Here is a 15,059-nt window from a genome sequence, read left to right as displayed (position 1 = left end):
AGTCCTCCGACTCTTCGTCATCCAAAGCACTTGGGCAGCCTATAGTCCCAATCAAGTCAATATTAGACTACTAACTTAAAAGCACTAAGTAAACGAGAATTTAACGACAACCTAATGCTAATAAGTTCGTTTGCAAACATAACATTACCTCTGACGAAGTGGTCGCTGCAGACACGGGCATTGGCAGACTCTGCTCCTCCCGACTGTAAACGTAAATTTAAAATCCATTTTTTCCTACGTTTTTCGGTTAGAATTTTCCATTTTTCTCCTCTTCGTTGGGCTATTTTTGGTACCCTAAAATACCGTTTATCAGTTTCTCTGGTCGACCTACTGGAGCATCCGTAAACACAACAGGACATAGGCATTTTGCGTACTGTCTGTCTGTGATTTTGCGCTTATCTTTTTCACTTCCGACCGCCAGTCAAATTTCGCGCTTTACGTCGACGTCACGTCTACGTCAAATGAAACCTAGCTATTGAGCATTGCGTGGCACATCCAACATACTGTTTTACTTTTGTCCATGACGCGCTTACCATCAGGGTCATACTTCACATGAAAACCAAAATAGGTCCAAAGGCCAGATCTGAATGAGGGTGGGGGAGGTTCAATTTTGGGTAGCGTTGAGGCAGTTGGCATGTTGCAACGGGCTTAGCTTCTGTCTTGCTAGCTTGCGCTGCGCTCAGTGGATCTGCACCCAACAGTGCAGATCCACTGAGCGCTCAACACAGACAGCATCGTCAGAAGAAAGTTGATGAAATAAATAAAAAATTTTGTATTGTTCGATACATATGCGTACCGAACCGAAAGCACCATATCGAACGGTTCAATATCGATACATGTATTGTTGCACCCCTAATAATTTTTCCCCCCCCACGCAATGCAATTTGTGTATTTTTTTTATTTAAATTATATTGCTGGCATCTGGAATTAATTGGAGGACATTACATATTTATTCATGTTCATGTGTAGTACCAGGTTGATGTAGAAGTTAGCAGGGTTGTTGATATGGCACACCATAGCACTGATCTCGCTGTTAATCTTGGGATATACAGGAGGGTAGTACAGCAGAGGCTTCCTGCTCAGCGTCACTGGAGAATAAAACCTATGAGCAGTTTTTGGGGGAAACATAGACAAGTTTAGGCCATTTTGGTGACAGAGCTTCAAAATAAATTTATATTCAGTCCTAATGAATAACATTTAATTCTTATGGGTTTGGGTTATATGACATTTATGGGTACCTGGCTACTTCAATGAAAACAAGATACTCTCTGATAGAGATGAATACACTGGAGCTGAACTGTTCCACGGGAGCTTTCCGCAGGTCTACCAACAAAGACTCTCGGTCCTGACCCAAAGGCCGCATCTCCACTGCTGCAGAGCCAACCACATTGCGGAATTCAACCTGTGCCTCTTTACTCCAGCCCTTTGTCTGTGCCACACACACACACACACACACACACACACACACAGACAATATTTATCCACAATAAAAAATACAACTAACATTTCAAGAAGCAATGAAAAACTAGTATCATCTTTCACTGGGAATAGAACTTTTAATAATAATAATGATAATAAACACTCACTGTTTTCCTTCATTAGAAATATCTCATAAAAAGCATATTTAGGTTCTTTCTTGTACTTTTTGAAATACTGGCACGTGAAACTTAAGAAAAAGGAGCTTTTACTATATCGACCTTCCAAGAAAGTATTCTTCAAAATACAAATTCTATATCCGTCTATAAATTTCCGCAGTCTTACCACATCATAAGGCACCAGGTCCTTGAGTGAACATCTGATGACCATTGGGGCAAAGTGAGCCAAGTCATTTTTTACGGCTCTACCCACTTTTCTCAGCTGGTTGTTCACAGCACTCAGTGAAGCCTCAGTAGCCTCGTCTTCGCTGGTAAATTCATCCAAACAATACAGAATTAACTAAAGCTAAGAACAGACAACTTCAAACATAGTATACTTATGTGCCACTTCTCTGATGAAAAAGAAATGAACAACACACAGAGTCAAAATAATCTTCTACAATGTCCCAGTTTCTTGGGGGAATTGGGGTTCTACGTTTACTGCAGTGCGTGTGTGTGTACCTATTTATGGTGATGCTTTTTGTGAGTCCATGATCAAGGAAGAAAACTCGGATACTAGCCAGCTGGGTGACTGCACAGGTTTTCACAGGCTCTAAAGAGCCTTTCTGCAAGACTTCGACCACTCTAGCCCGACACCAGTGGCCCTCGTTCCACTTTACACAGATCAAGGATTCTGCAGAGAAACCGTAAATCAAAGAAAACAAACAAACATGACGATTTCTATAGCCATTCTGAATTAAAAGTATGGCTTGATGCATTCTCAGTAGAGCACGGCGATATGACCAAAAATATTTATCACGATATACATTTGAAAATTTGCGATAACGATATAACTGATGATATAATTGACACTAGACAAAATACTTTACAACTCCACAACTTTATTAGTCCAAAAAAAAAAAGAAGAACATCAATGTATTTTCACTTAAACAAGCAGCTTTTTTTTAAGCTTTTTTAAGTGCATTAAAGTTATATAAAAATTAACAGTGCAAATGCAAATTCCTTGCCGACAGTTTAACCAAAAGGCATTTCCAGTGGAAACTGGCCAACATATCCTCAGCATAACCATGTATAATATCCACAAAACTTAAAAACGGGTTATACACACACACAATACGGTAATATTATGTTGAAGCGAAGTACGTATCACTCCGCGAGGCGCCTGATTACGGTAACCGTAATGCTCCGACAATCCATCAAGCGGTCCGGCTTCGTAGCTTAGCAAAGTTGTACTGAAACATTTGACAGATTTTCAAGTGCCGTGTAGCACATAAAATCGTTTCCAGGTCAGTAAACACAACCAGAATTCATACATAAGGCACACGAGATTATAAAGGACACTGTCAATTTTCAGAAAAATCAAAGGATTGATTTTAAGTGTGCCGTATTTTCCAAAAAAAAAAAAAAAAAAAAAAACACGGTAATAACGACGGCCCGCTAGCATGCTCTACCAAAAATAGTGCTTTGTTGTGTATCTGACGGATGAAAGCCAAACCAGTTCCACACCACTGAAGTTGCAGCATTTTTACAAACCAATTCTGGTTCATCCGTTTCATTTAACGATCCACTTTTGCTCTTCTCATTCTGCATCGCCGCCATGTGCGTATGTAAACAAAGGCAATGCGTATGTGTGTTTTACCCATATTCTATCGCGATATTTCATTTTCCTATCGTTGCCCAACATTACACCGGTATTACCGTGAACGGTATGATATGGCCCAGCCCTAATTCTCAGTATATGGAAAACTCAAGCATAATCAAAAAGGGAACAAGGAAGCAAGATAAAAAAAAATATTGAAAGCTGCCAGTGCAACCCCTCTGCCTACTAGTAGGTGCATTGATGGCATAAATTTGAAAATCCTAGGTGACTTCCGTGAGTTATCACATGCAGATGACCTCCGACCTTGAGGTCGAACTAACTGAGATTTGAACTCATCCAAGATTTTTAAGAGATGCACTAATGGTACCAATTTGAAAATCCAATGTTGCCTCGTTCTCAAATTTTCTCCCAGCTGTTCATTCTCCTGGCAGGGTGACGACATTAGTCTTTTACCACCGAAGTATAATAAAATGATTTGCAATGTATTTTTCTCCACCCAATATCAAACCAATAGTAATTAGTTCACAAATTACAAAATTCCTAAATTATTGCATTAACTGTCAAGTCATTTTTATTCTTACAGTACAAACATTTTCCAAGGGAGCACAATTAAATTCAATGCCACTTTGTTACCTTAACTCATTAACAGTTTACGGAACAATTTACATTATCTAGCTTTGATTAAAAAGTATTCTCATGAACCATTCACTTCATAAATCCTGACACGCTGCTCTCTCCTATATAAGCTCCACACTACTGTCTGAGCATATATTGTTGTTGTTTGCACTAAGGCACGTAAAATGGCATTGTGATAGAAAAACAATATGGCATTCTTATATCGTGTAAAAAATTTATACTGCTATTATTACAAACACTATAATATAGCACAGCTCAAATATGTTTAAACTGAAATGTAAAATTTTCACACAAACCGAAGTGCACACACACACATACACAAACCTGTTTCCACTGTGTCCTTTGCAGTGAAGCTGCAACCATCTCCACTGCAGAGTTGGTTGATTTTGTCTGAAAGGATCTCACTTTCTCTCCTCTCAGCCACAGACTGGACATAGAACTGACTTGGATTCACAATGTGGGTTACCACCACCCACTGTGTGACTGCTAAAAAACAGACAACAAATGGTTTGTCTAATTTAGAGCATGTACCAGTTAATTTTAAATGATGTGTGGTAGGACAACTGTTTTTTTGCTGGTTGACATTATGCTTATTGATCTACTTATATTGACTTTATCTTTATAACGATATAACACTATATAACAATTCCTTACCACTTCTCTTAGTAGCAGAGAACTGATGTTTTCTTCTCCTGTTAATTCTTAGTTTGTCACTGGCCAGTTCAGGCCCAGTTGGAGGGAGGGCTACAGGAAACATTTCAAAATAGATTAAAGCTTCTCTTTTGCCTCCATTTTAAGATTCTATTTGGCTCAAACATCATTTAAGAAAATCAATGTAAAGAATGTACTAACAACAAAGCAACACACCTTGTCCCTCATCTAAAAAGTCCTCAATAATCACATCTGGGCTTCCAAGGTCTGAAGCTGAGCTGTGGCGAGAAAGGTTGAACCTGCAACGAGATCTTGGGCTTGGAGAGGAGCCTCGTGATGATGGACTGTTAGCTCTTGGACTCTGCTGGCGCTGCTTTGGTGGGGTGTGGATTTTGTCACTGCGTGGAATACACCTGCTGTTTCTGCCATCTGGACGTTTCAAGTGAGACTTTCTACCAAACCTGCCTGGCTGGTAGCTTTTGGGTGGGGACTGAGCCAGGCTACAACAAATGTCACAAGTTAACATGCCTTCAAAAATTAAAGGCAATACAGATGGCACCAGCAGTGCACTGAAAATTAATGAATCTCTATTGAATCTTCTTTTGCCCATATTTCAGGATATATGTGTACTTACATATGTGTAACCACAATGTGTATATGTTTTAATGCCATATAAATTCTATTTATATTGCACCCAAATCACAACAACAGTTACCTCAAAGGGCTTTGACAACAGAACAACCACGTATTTCAACACAATCCTATTGTAGCACATTACCACCCCTTTACTAATACATTGTGCTGCAAATAAAACTCACAGAGCATTACTACAGTAATGCTTTGCTTTCAAACAGCCAGATTTTCATGTAGGGTTTTAAGTATTCAGCAGTAGTTCTCCAGGCTTTGTGAAGGTTTTTCACAGGTTTTCTTTGAACATTGTCCACTCTTTGCTTAGTTTCAGCCCAGTCCTTCTACTTGCCTATTTTCAGGGTAAATTTTTTGCTTGAGCAACTTAACATTAAACCTATGAACCAACCATTTAAAAGATAAAAAGAAAAAAAGAAAGGAAAAAAAGCACCTAACTAAAGAGAGATGAACCAGTGTTGTGTCCATACATAACAGATAGCAGTTAGCAAAGAACCGATTTGAAGTTGTATCTTTAGGGACTTTGTTACCTGTTGAACAATTGTATTTCTTTATTTCTTTAACTGAATCTATGAAAAGAAATGCCAAAGATAACAAGGCAAGTCCTAAAATGCTATTATTGTAAAAATACTATACTACAACCTGGTATAGGGCTGGGCGATATGACCCAAAATTCATATCTCGGTATTTTTTACCTGGATGGCGATATAAGATATACATCTCGATATTTTTTTTTTAAAGCCATAAGTTAAGAACAAAAAGAGAGTTCTTAGTCACACTGTGTCCCAGATGTCACACAGGCACTTTTATTTACATACAGCGTGGATGTACATGAAGAAATTACTCAAAAATAAATTATCAGCATTTATTAAATAATCATGGTCCATAAATAAAAGAAAACAATGTTGTTTTTGTGCATAACAAAAAGCTCACAATTGTGCAGTCAAAATGCAAACTAATAAACGCTGAGCATAACAACAAAGAGACAGATTTCACAGCTGCACCACGTCTCTGAACAGGTGCCATTTGTGGTCCTTATACACACACAGTACGGTAATATTATGTTGAAGCACAGTACGTATCACTCCGCGAGGCTCCTCCTCGGTAGCCGTAATCCTCCGATAATCCATCAAGCGATGCAGCTCCGTAGCTTAGCAAAGTCATATTAAAACATTTTTTTGACAGATTGCTGAGCGCTGTGTTCCACATAAAATCGGTTCGCCGTCAGTAAGCACAACCAGAATTCATACATAAGGCGCACTGTCGATTTTTGAGAAAATGAAAGGATTTTAGGCCGTGCAGCCCCTGTGGGCTGCATGTCGTTAGCGCGGTTAGCTCGTTAGCGCGGTTAGCTCGCTAACACGTTGACGCCGTCCAGCCCCACGCACGGAGCGATCCGCGGTAACTCGCTAACGGAGATTTTCCGCTTTCATCTTGTCATTGCCTGCAGGTGAAGCTATGGGGGAGGAGGGGGAGTTGTGTTTAGTGAAGGAGAGGCGAGGCCGAGTAACGCAGCGTAGAGACAAAAGTGGACGAAAGAGGCAAACCTGCGGCTCCACAAGTATAATTATAACGTAACATAGACTATATCGATATAAACGATATTGTCACATCTTATATCTCGCATGAAAATATATCGATATTTTAAAAAAACTCGATATATCGCCCAGCCCTAACCTGGTATATACCAGGTTGTAGTATAATATGTTCTATGCATCACTGGAGGGACCAAGACATGCGTGAGACCTTAGGAAAAAAAGTGTACAGCAGATGAACAGTATCTGAAAGTCACGTCCTTATAAAATAGGGGGAAAAAAATCCAGCAATTATTTGAAAAAGGACTGGAGAAAGGCATCTAGGCTTCCAGTTCACCCATCTACTGTTCACCAAGGACTCATCAAAAATGGTCTCAGTTGAAGTGTGGGTGTCAAGAACCATTTTTTAAGTGAAGGAAACTGAGAAAAAGCTGGGGTATGCCAAATTAACCAAAAACTGGACAGAAAATCAGCGGCAACAGGTCTATTATAAATGCCACCATCACGTAATACCATTGGGAAAGCTTCTGATTGGCATTTAAAAGCATAACAATAACCCTAAACACATTGCCAGTGTGGAAAAGAATACATTTCAGCCCACCACGAATGAGTCATGAATTTGGCCTGACCAGAGGCAGAATTGACAGAAAGTAGAAGTAAGGCAGCCAAAATCCAAAGAAGAGCTTTGGATGTCTTTCCAGAAGCCTGAAGAACTATTCCTGAAGACTACTTAAAGGTATAACCAGAAAGCTGCCTAGAATAGCTTAGGCAGTGTCAAAGAATAAAGGGGGTTGAACCAAATGTTGACTTTCAAACTCGTTAAAATTGTAGGAACTCAGTTTTGGGCTTACTGTATTTGCACATGTTTACACATCTTAATAAATCTCTGCAACCATTTCCCCATTTTTTCCCTAATAAAAATATTTTTAAAAGATGAAGGGTGACTTAAGACTTGCACAGTTATGTATGGTAAAGTACAAGTTAGTAAGTACAAGACCATTAGCTGTAATTAATGCATATTCTGCATATAGAAGTCTATGGCACAATTCTTTTCTCAACTGCTCAAACAAACAAACAAAAAAGGTAAGACAAATCTTAAATCACTTGAAAGGGAATAATGAATACAAGTGGAAATCTATAAGGGATAAATTAAACACTCACTCTTTTGGGTCGCTGACTTCCATCTTCAAGGACAATGCTAAATTCCCATTCAGACACTCTAACTGGAAAACACAGCTGCAACACATACATAGATATCCCAGTTTTAAAATATGTAGAGATAAAAGTATATCACTCATGCACTCAGACTCCCGCACTTTCCTGCACACATTATTGTTACTATTTTAATATGTCAATATACTATTGGGAAGACAGTAAAGAACTTGTTTCATGTATAAAGGTCATGTCCAAATTCATGGGCTGCATCCTGCTGAGGGGCCTTCGCGGTCTACGTGGGCCAGGTCCTCAGAAGATCTGGTAGGCCGGAAGTAAACGGCTGTGGAATTGGACGGTCTAGCCTTCTGATTATTAAACTCCGCTGTCTCGGTGGAGTTTAATAAACTCAGCCGTCTGCTCCTTGCTATCTAAAATATGACAGGACACTGGCGTAAATTCTCAACCATCTCACACTTCTGTTTGATCAGTTTTCTGTTTGACGTTTATTCAGCTGTGTGAAAACCAAGGAGGAACCCACCCGGGGGATTAATAAACGTTTATTTTATCTAATCTAATAACTTTAATCTCAGCCAAACCGATTTACTCACAAACAAACAAAACACTGAAAAAAGCCAAACAATAACATTTTTAGGTTGTCTAAGTGACTTTTATATTACGTTTAACCTGAGTTGCGAAAGTCCGCGGTGATCTGAAAATGATGTGCCGGGAGTTGTGCCGTTCTCGGCAGCTTCAGTGACCCCTGAGCTCCCGGCTAGCTATCGAGCTGGTGGGTAACATACGTCTCCGAAAACGTTGCCGCACTTTTGCAAATATGCGATGTCTTGATAAACAGAGCAGATATTTGAAGTTTACACACCCACATTCTCACCTGAAAATATGTTAAAAGCTTATTTTGTGACCCAGAAAGATTAATAAGAGTAATTTTAAAACTTAGTAGTGGCCGCCATTGTTGAAAACTGGAATTGGCTGAGCCACGCTATGAATTCTGGGATATGGTGGGCCACGAAGGACACACCCGACCCATCCTTCAAATTAGGGGAAAAGGAGGACGCATTTGTCGGCTACATTCGGAGGAGTCTACGAATTTGGACAGCCTTCGGCGTGTCGCTGTGACGTAATCGGTCAACAAATGCGTCCTCGGGAGGATGCAGCCCATGAATTTGGACACGACCGAAGTGTTCTATATATGTCCCCTACAAACCAAACAATAACAAACCTCATTCCAGTCCCCATGGTAATGCATTTCATATCAATCAACTGGTCATCCACTGGAGCCTGCAGTGTCTCTAATACCTATTATTCAAAGAGAATCAGCATATTTCAGAATTCACTATATTGTCTTCTTTTCTATAAATTATTAAAGCAGCAGGTGAAGTCACATCAATTTGTTACAAATTTTACAGAATTTGACATATACTGTGTGAGGAGGAATCTGTCAGGATGTATGTAAGAATAACAAACACCTTATTTAGTATGCAGTACTGCTCCAAAAAGGGGACACGGCGCACTTTTCTGGCCATCTGCATGGCAATCTCCAATGCCTTTATTCGCTCCTGGATGTGGCGCACTGCTGCTTGGCTGGATGAGAATTTTGTCTCCAGTTCTGTCAGCTGGCTCATCTGTGAGTCTTTCCTGTTTTGTTTTTTTTTAAAGCAAGTAAAAACAACAACAACAAAAAAAACCTAAAGATGTTTCTTGGATGAAAAACCTTCAAAAAAAACAAAAAAACAACAAAAAAAAATTCTTTTTAAAGAAGTCCAGTCCCCTTCTCTTCAAGCTCTTAAGAAACTCTGATAAACCACTTTTCCAAAGGTGAACACAGGATATCATTACAAAGCCTTTCTATTGAACTACATTTTGAGACTTTAACATCCATACCAGTTTTGAACAGCATGTAAAGCCTTGTCTGCAGCTTGCTTGATCTCCATCTCCAGCCGAGCTACCTCTCTCTTCACTTGTTCTTCCAGACCAGTCGTCAGTGTCTGCACAAATGAAAAACATTTGCAAATCCAACAACAGTCTCAAAGAACATTTTTTGTATTATAATTAATGTTATGTTAAATAACAAACAGTTAGTGATAATATTCTACAACATGTGTTGAGGTTGTTTTTATCTTGTTGTACGACACTGTTAAAATATAAAGGCGGCGTATAAAAGATAAAAAACACAATTTGCCTAAGTTATCATTCAAAGACTTGGGAGCAACACTTAACCCACAAAATCAATGTTAAGGACCTATTGCTAATAAACCTTATTAGTTATGATTTGCTCTATCAGTTGTGAGCTTTTAAGCATTACATTTGTTTTTTCCTTTTTTGGGGGGGGGGGGTCTTTTGCAACTGTCAACTATGAAATCAGTTTCAGGTGTGGTATATAAGAAAGGGATTTTTGGATGTTTTCATTTAAGACAGCTTCCACTTTTAAAAAGACAAGTATGGAATGCAGCTTTTACCTCATGGATGTGCACAAGCTGGGCAAGAGTTTCTGCAGCCTGAGCCAATGCCTCATCTACAGTCTTCTGAATCTTCTCAATATCAGCTGGCTAGAAAAGATCAGCATCAGAAATTTTAATTCAACAATTATTAAATATTTCCCAGTCATTCGTGGTTAGTACTAAAAGCATGTACTAATGAGAATAAATCAAATATTTATGCCAGTAACCTGAGAAAGAAACATGTAGTGCTATGCTTGAATGTCATCTCACATAACATGCTGCATTAACACAGTCAATGTGTCAATGTGCGATGAGAAAACAACTTTCTTTCTCCACTACTAACCTCACCCAAACTTACCTGCTCCATATCAGAGCTGACATGAGTGTCTGTGGATGGTGATGCCTTGTTCTTTTTGCGATTCTTTGATTTGTCACATCTGAGGTTTAAGAAGAGAAATACCAGAAAATTTATCATAACAAGAGTACGCAGAGAGCTCAACTTCATATTTTATGATGTTGTTTTTACAAAATGATGACATCAGCCTTTTATGGCATCATTGTGACATTGTATTGAAGAAAAAAAACAAAAAAAAAAAGTGTTGTACAGCTCTCTCCATGCCCTGTCAACCTAGGTACTTATGTCACCTAAGTCCTATTATATTGATGTGAAATTTGAAGATGATCTATTAAAAACTGTGGGTAATATAAAGTTTTTACTGATTTTCACATTTGGTGTGCCCTTCACCTGATTTTCACCAAAATAAATCAGCTTGAACTGGTATTGGTATCTACCGTCACACAAAATTTGAAAATAATATGGTAAATGGCCTGTATTTGTATAGCGCTTTACTAGTCCCTAAGGACCCCAAAGCGCTTTACACATCCAGTCATCCACCCATTCACACACTGGTGATGACAAGCTACACTGTAGCCACAGTCACCCTGGGGCACACTGACAGAGGCGCCCCAGGGTGGGGCAACTGAAAACTGTGGGAGCTAGGCTACTAACAACCAGACAAACAAACTGAACTGACAACATACTCCCTCCCTTCAGGGGGAGAATAAAGACTCTCTAATGATACTGTAAAATCTATGGCACATTCATTACATGCAGAGGAGGCAAAATTCTTAACAGCACTGAATTTCCCGGAGGAACCCACCCGAGGGATTAATAAAGTTTCATCTAATCTAGCATTCAACTTCTGATACAGCAGTGGGTTAGCTCAATAGTCAGAGATGCATCTTACCTTTTCATCTTATTCATTTTAGTAGTGTAGATAAGGCCTATGATTCTGCTGTCTTCCTGCAGACCATACACTTGCCCTTCGGGAAGAGTGGACACAACCTGCAGGGAGGATCAATTTGATAGCTTACAATCACCCTTTGACTTTTTCTGCAATGAAGAACTTTGATGCAAAACCACATCAATAGCAACTGTTGCTGATTTAGCTTGAAAAAAAAATAATAAAGAAAAAGCTACTTTCGGTCTGTTCGAACACAATGTGTGTTATGTAAAACTACTAAAATATCCAGTGACATTACAACAGACAACAGCCATGTGTTTCTAGCATTTCTTGCACATCTACACCTACCCTTAAGGAAAGTAATCATTTCACATTTATACGTGAAGTGCTTTACAAATTAATAAGCCACTAATTTAGTAATCTATGATGAAAGTGATCCTTTTAAATTTGCTACTGTCAACAACTGAGTTGTGGCCTCCACTGAATGGAAAGACAATTTTTACCTCACACTCCGGACATCTGATGACACTGTCACATTCAAGAGACTGCAGGCAAAATGTGCAATAGATGTGGCCACATAAAAGCACACGGGGGAGATTGCCGGGGATATCATCCTCTGTAAGAAAAAAGAAAAAAGAAAAAAAAAAGGGATAAACTTTGTTTTTGTTCCCTTGATCTTTGATCTTAAAAAGATATATTATCAAAATACAGAGATCTTATCATAACAAAATGTTATCACTGGTTGAATACATTAGTCTGTAATTTACCCAAATTTAGCTTAGTTGTTCTGGACACAGTACTTCAAAAATGAATGAAACAGGAAACATTGTAGTTAAGTTTTTTTTAAGACAATGTTTAGCTAAATGACATGCAACTAATCCAGAGGTTAAATATGGACAACTGCAGCTGATTTATGACCTAAAACTTTGTATTGGTCTAAATGAATTTAGAGCTATTCTGTGCTAGGACACACCAACACTTGTAACGTGATCTGGGAGTAATACCAATTTTGACAAACTACGTGTGGTCGACTAAGACAGATACCGAAATATATTTAAAAATCTGATATATCAGCTGATTTTCTTTTTCTGTCAGCTCTGCTCAGCAGGTTGTTGTACTTGTGACATTACACTAGTACAACAACTAGTGTGGCCCTTTTCAACAAAGTTCGAACAAAATTACGTTGCGGATACATATTTTGGTGACGATGAAGTTATTTATGGGCAACGTAGGTCGATTATGACACGTGAAACAACAGCAAATGGAGAGTGAAACATCGCATTGAATATGAAATCAAACGAATTATTATGTATAATAATACTGTTTTTTAAAAAACATAGAAGCTGTATGTGTCATGACCATTACAGTAATGAAATACTGCCAACAGGATTGCAAAGTGCCATCTGGTGGACAAGCTATGCAACACCAACAGTCATAGCATATTTGAAGGGCATTTCTGTACCGGTTTCTATACCGGTTTTTATAACGCCATATGGAAAACGTAACTACGAACTTTAACTTATTAAAATTTAAAATTTGAGACATGTTTTTCTCTTGTCCCAATTAAAACATTTTTACGGGCTCGGTCAATATACTTGACAATTTTAGTTCTTTCTTAGGTCGCTACATGACAGAAGAATACACATTCTGAAAAATTCATAAGTTTGCAGTTAGCGGTTTTCGGCAAAGTTTGATATGAACAAATTTGCATAATTAGCTAACTTAGCTAACTGATACCGCTGCTAGCTAGCGAACAGAAGTAAGTTATACCGTCATGTAAGACGGTATAACGTGTGTTAACGAGTATTAAATTGTAAGAAAAACATTTTAAAACCCCTACCAGGAAGCGTGAAGGCCTCCCCACATAACTTGCAAATTGCAGCGCTGTGGTTTTCGCCTCTGTCCATCCTTGTTGAACTGCCTTCCCTAAACTGATTTATCGAGAAGGTTCTCCAGTTTTTCTTTGTCACGTGACGGTGCAGGTGCGTTTACTGCCCAGGCATGTTCATTGCGTCATTGAGTGATGAAACACTTTTATTTACAGAACCGTTATTAATTTACTACATTGCTTTAATGCTCTGTTGCATCAATATCCATTATATAAGACAGGCAGTCACTTTTTAGAGTCATATAGAGTAAATATAAAATAATAATAATAATAATTACAAAGAAGCAAAACGATAGCCAAAAGTAATTGCTAAATAGCTGAAACTTCAATTTTCTTCAAATCATTAGCAGTAAAACCAACCTAGTGCCAAACTTCCTGCCAAATTTTTGTAAAACTATCTACTTAACCCTTATTGTTCCAAGCCTGAGTCAAAATTACCTTACAAGTTCACATCCATTCTAGGAAAAGTAAATATTTATAAAAACTGTATAATTTTGTGAAATCAAATCTAAACCATAGATGAGAAAATAGAGATCGAATTCACTCATTGGCTATTTAATCAGCAACTACTGAAATATAAACCTTAGACATACAATTTGAGGCAATAAGGCTGAAAAATTGAGTCCTGATTTTGTACACTTTTTGTGAACACTTGGGGGCACCAAAGATTAAGGCAGAGTCGTAACGGACGAGTTGGAAAAATATATTCTTGTGTTTGCGCAGATACACTCTTTGACATTCTTTCTTCTTCTTATCTAAAGTAATTTAAAAAGACTGATTATGGAGTGACCATTTGCATTTCACCCTTGTGAATATCCCCATAGATCTGCTCTTATCCCTTTAGTCATCCCTCTAGGTTAAACATTACAGATAAGTGTGTGTCATAGGTGGCAACATTGGGGAGATTTCTCGCTTAATTATAAGGACAAATGCTTGTGTTAAAAAAATTGTACTGATTTAGCATCTTCACTCTGGTCAAGCAAATAATAATCTTATTATATTAAAATAATATGAATTAATTACATGTAGGCTTAAAATTTCTGGTTTATCAAATGCCACTGGGCAGACTCTATTCTTCCTCTCCTGCCTTGTCTTTCTTAGTGAAGTTACCTCATCATCTCCCATCTCTGGTGTGTGTGGATGTTTTGAAAAATGCTTAAATACCCACTGGAAGCTCAGATGTGTTTCACAGGTCTGAATGTACAAACTGCATAAGTTGGAATAATATGAATCTGTATAATTTTGTTTTTAATGTTTTGAATTTCTCACCCATCTCTTGTATTTTCTTTGTATTTTCTCTGTATTTTCTCTCACAATATGTATTCCTCTTATTTGCTGTATTATGTATTCTTTTGTTTTCTCTTGAACCGATTTTCAAGTCTTCACAGCAATTCTAATGGCAGCACTTTGCCCCTTCTTCCATCTGAGCACAGCTGCCAGCAGCACCGCTGCCCGAGGACAATGGCAAGCTACTCAGTGAAGCAGCAGTAACTGGGAGTGACAAGGCAGTGGAGAGCAGAGAGGCAGAGACATCAGATGGTAAAGGTAAATCATCTGGTATGCAACACTGCCAAAATGTAACCTTCAGAGAGTATCCTTCCAGGTCCATTAAGGGCGGAATAAAATGGCAGCGCATGAAGAGGGACTTTTCATC

The 15,059-nt window shown here is 38.4% G+C and overlaps 1 protein-coding gene across 3 annotated transcripts in view; it reads right to left on the bottom strand.

The window, feature by feature from the left end:
* Window positions 1-13,453, bottom strand: part of rnf17 (ring finger protein 17) — a 38,725-nt gene extending 25,272 nt beyond the window's left edge. For all 3 annotated transcript variants that reach the window (XM_085374137.1, XM_085374136.1, XM_085374138.1), the window contains exons 1-16: window positions 13,358-13,453; window positions 12,021-12,133; window positions 11,521-11,618; window positions 10,632-10,710; window positions 10,292-10,381; window positions 9,717-9,820; window positions 9,302-9,470; window positions 9,055-9,131; window positions 7,824-7,898; window positions 4,699-4,982; window positions 4,486-4,575; window positions 4,156-4,317; window positions 2,097-2,268; window positions 1,762-1,903; window positions 1,239-1,429; window positions 973-1,102 (exon numbers count right to left, since the gene is read on the bottom strand). In XM_085374137.1, the coding sequence (XP_085230263.1) occupies window positions 973-1,102; window positions 1,239-1,429; window positions 1,762-1,903; window positions 2,097-2,268; window positions 4,156-4,317; window positions 4,486-4,575; window positions 4,699-4,982; window positions 7,824-7,898; window positions 9,055-9,131; window positions 9,302-9,470; window positions 9,717-9,820; window positions 10,292-10,381; window positions 10,632-10,710; window positions 11,521-11,618; window positions 12,021-12,133; window positions 13,358-13,424 (2,043 nt within the window). In that variant the 5' untranslated portion in view covers window positions 13,425-13,453. The remainder of the gene's footprint in view (window positions 1-972; window positions 1,103-1,238; window positions 1,430-1,761; window positions 1,904-2,096; window positions 2,269-4,155; window positions 4,318-4,485; window positions 4,576-4,698; window positions 4,983-7,823; window positions 7,899-9,054; window positions 9,132-9,301; window positions 9,471-9,716; window positions 9,821-10,291; window positions 10,382-10,631; window positions 10,711-11,520; window positions 11,619-12,020; window positions 12,134-13,357) is intronic.
* Window positions 13,454-15,059: the final 1,606 nt, after the last annotated feature.

Source organism: Diplotaxodon limnothrissa, linkage group LG16 (assembly GCF_057381915.1).
Source record: "Diplotaxodon limnothrissa isolate DT_005_m linkage group LG16, D_limnothrissa_male_GT1.1, whole genome shotgun sequence".
Taxonomy (NCBI): Eukaryota; Metazoa; Chordata; class Actinopteri; order Cichliformes; family Cichlidae; genus Diplotaxodon; species Diplotaxodon limnothrissa.
Note: the sequence above shows the minus strand (reverse complement) of the source record. Positions and strands in the feature narration are given on the sequence as shown.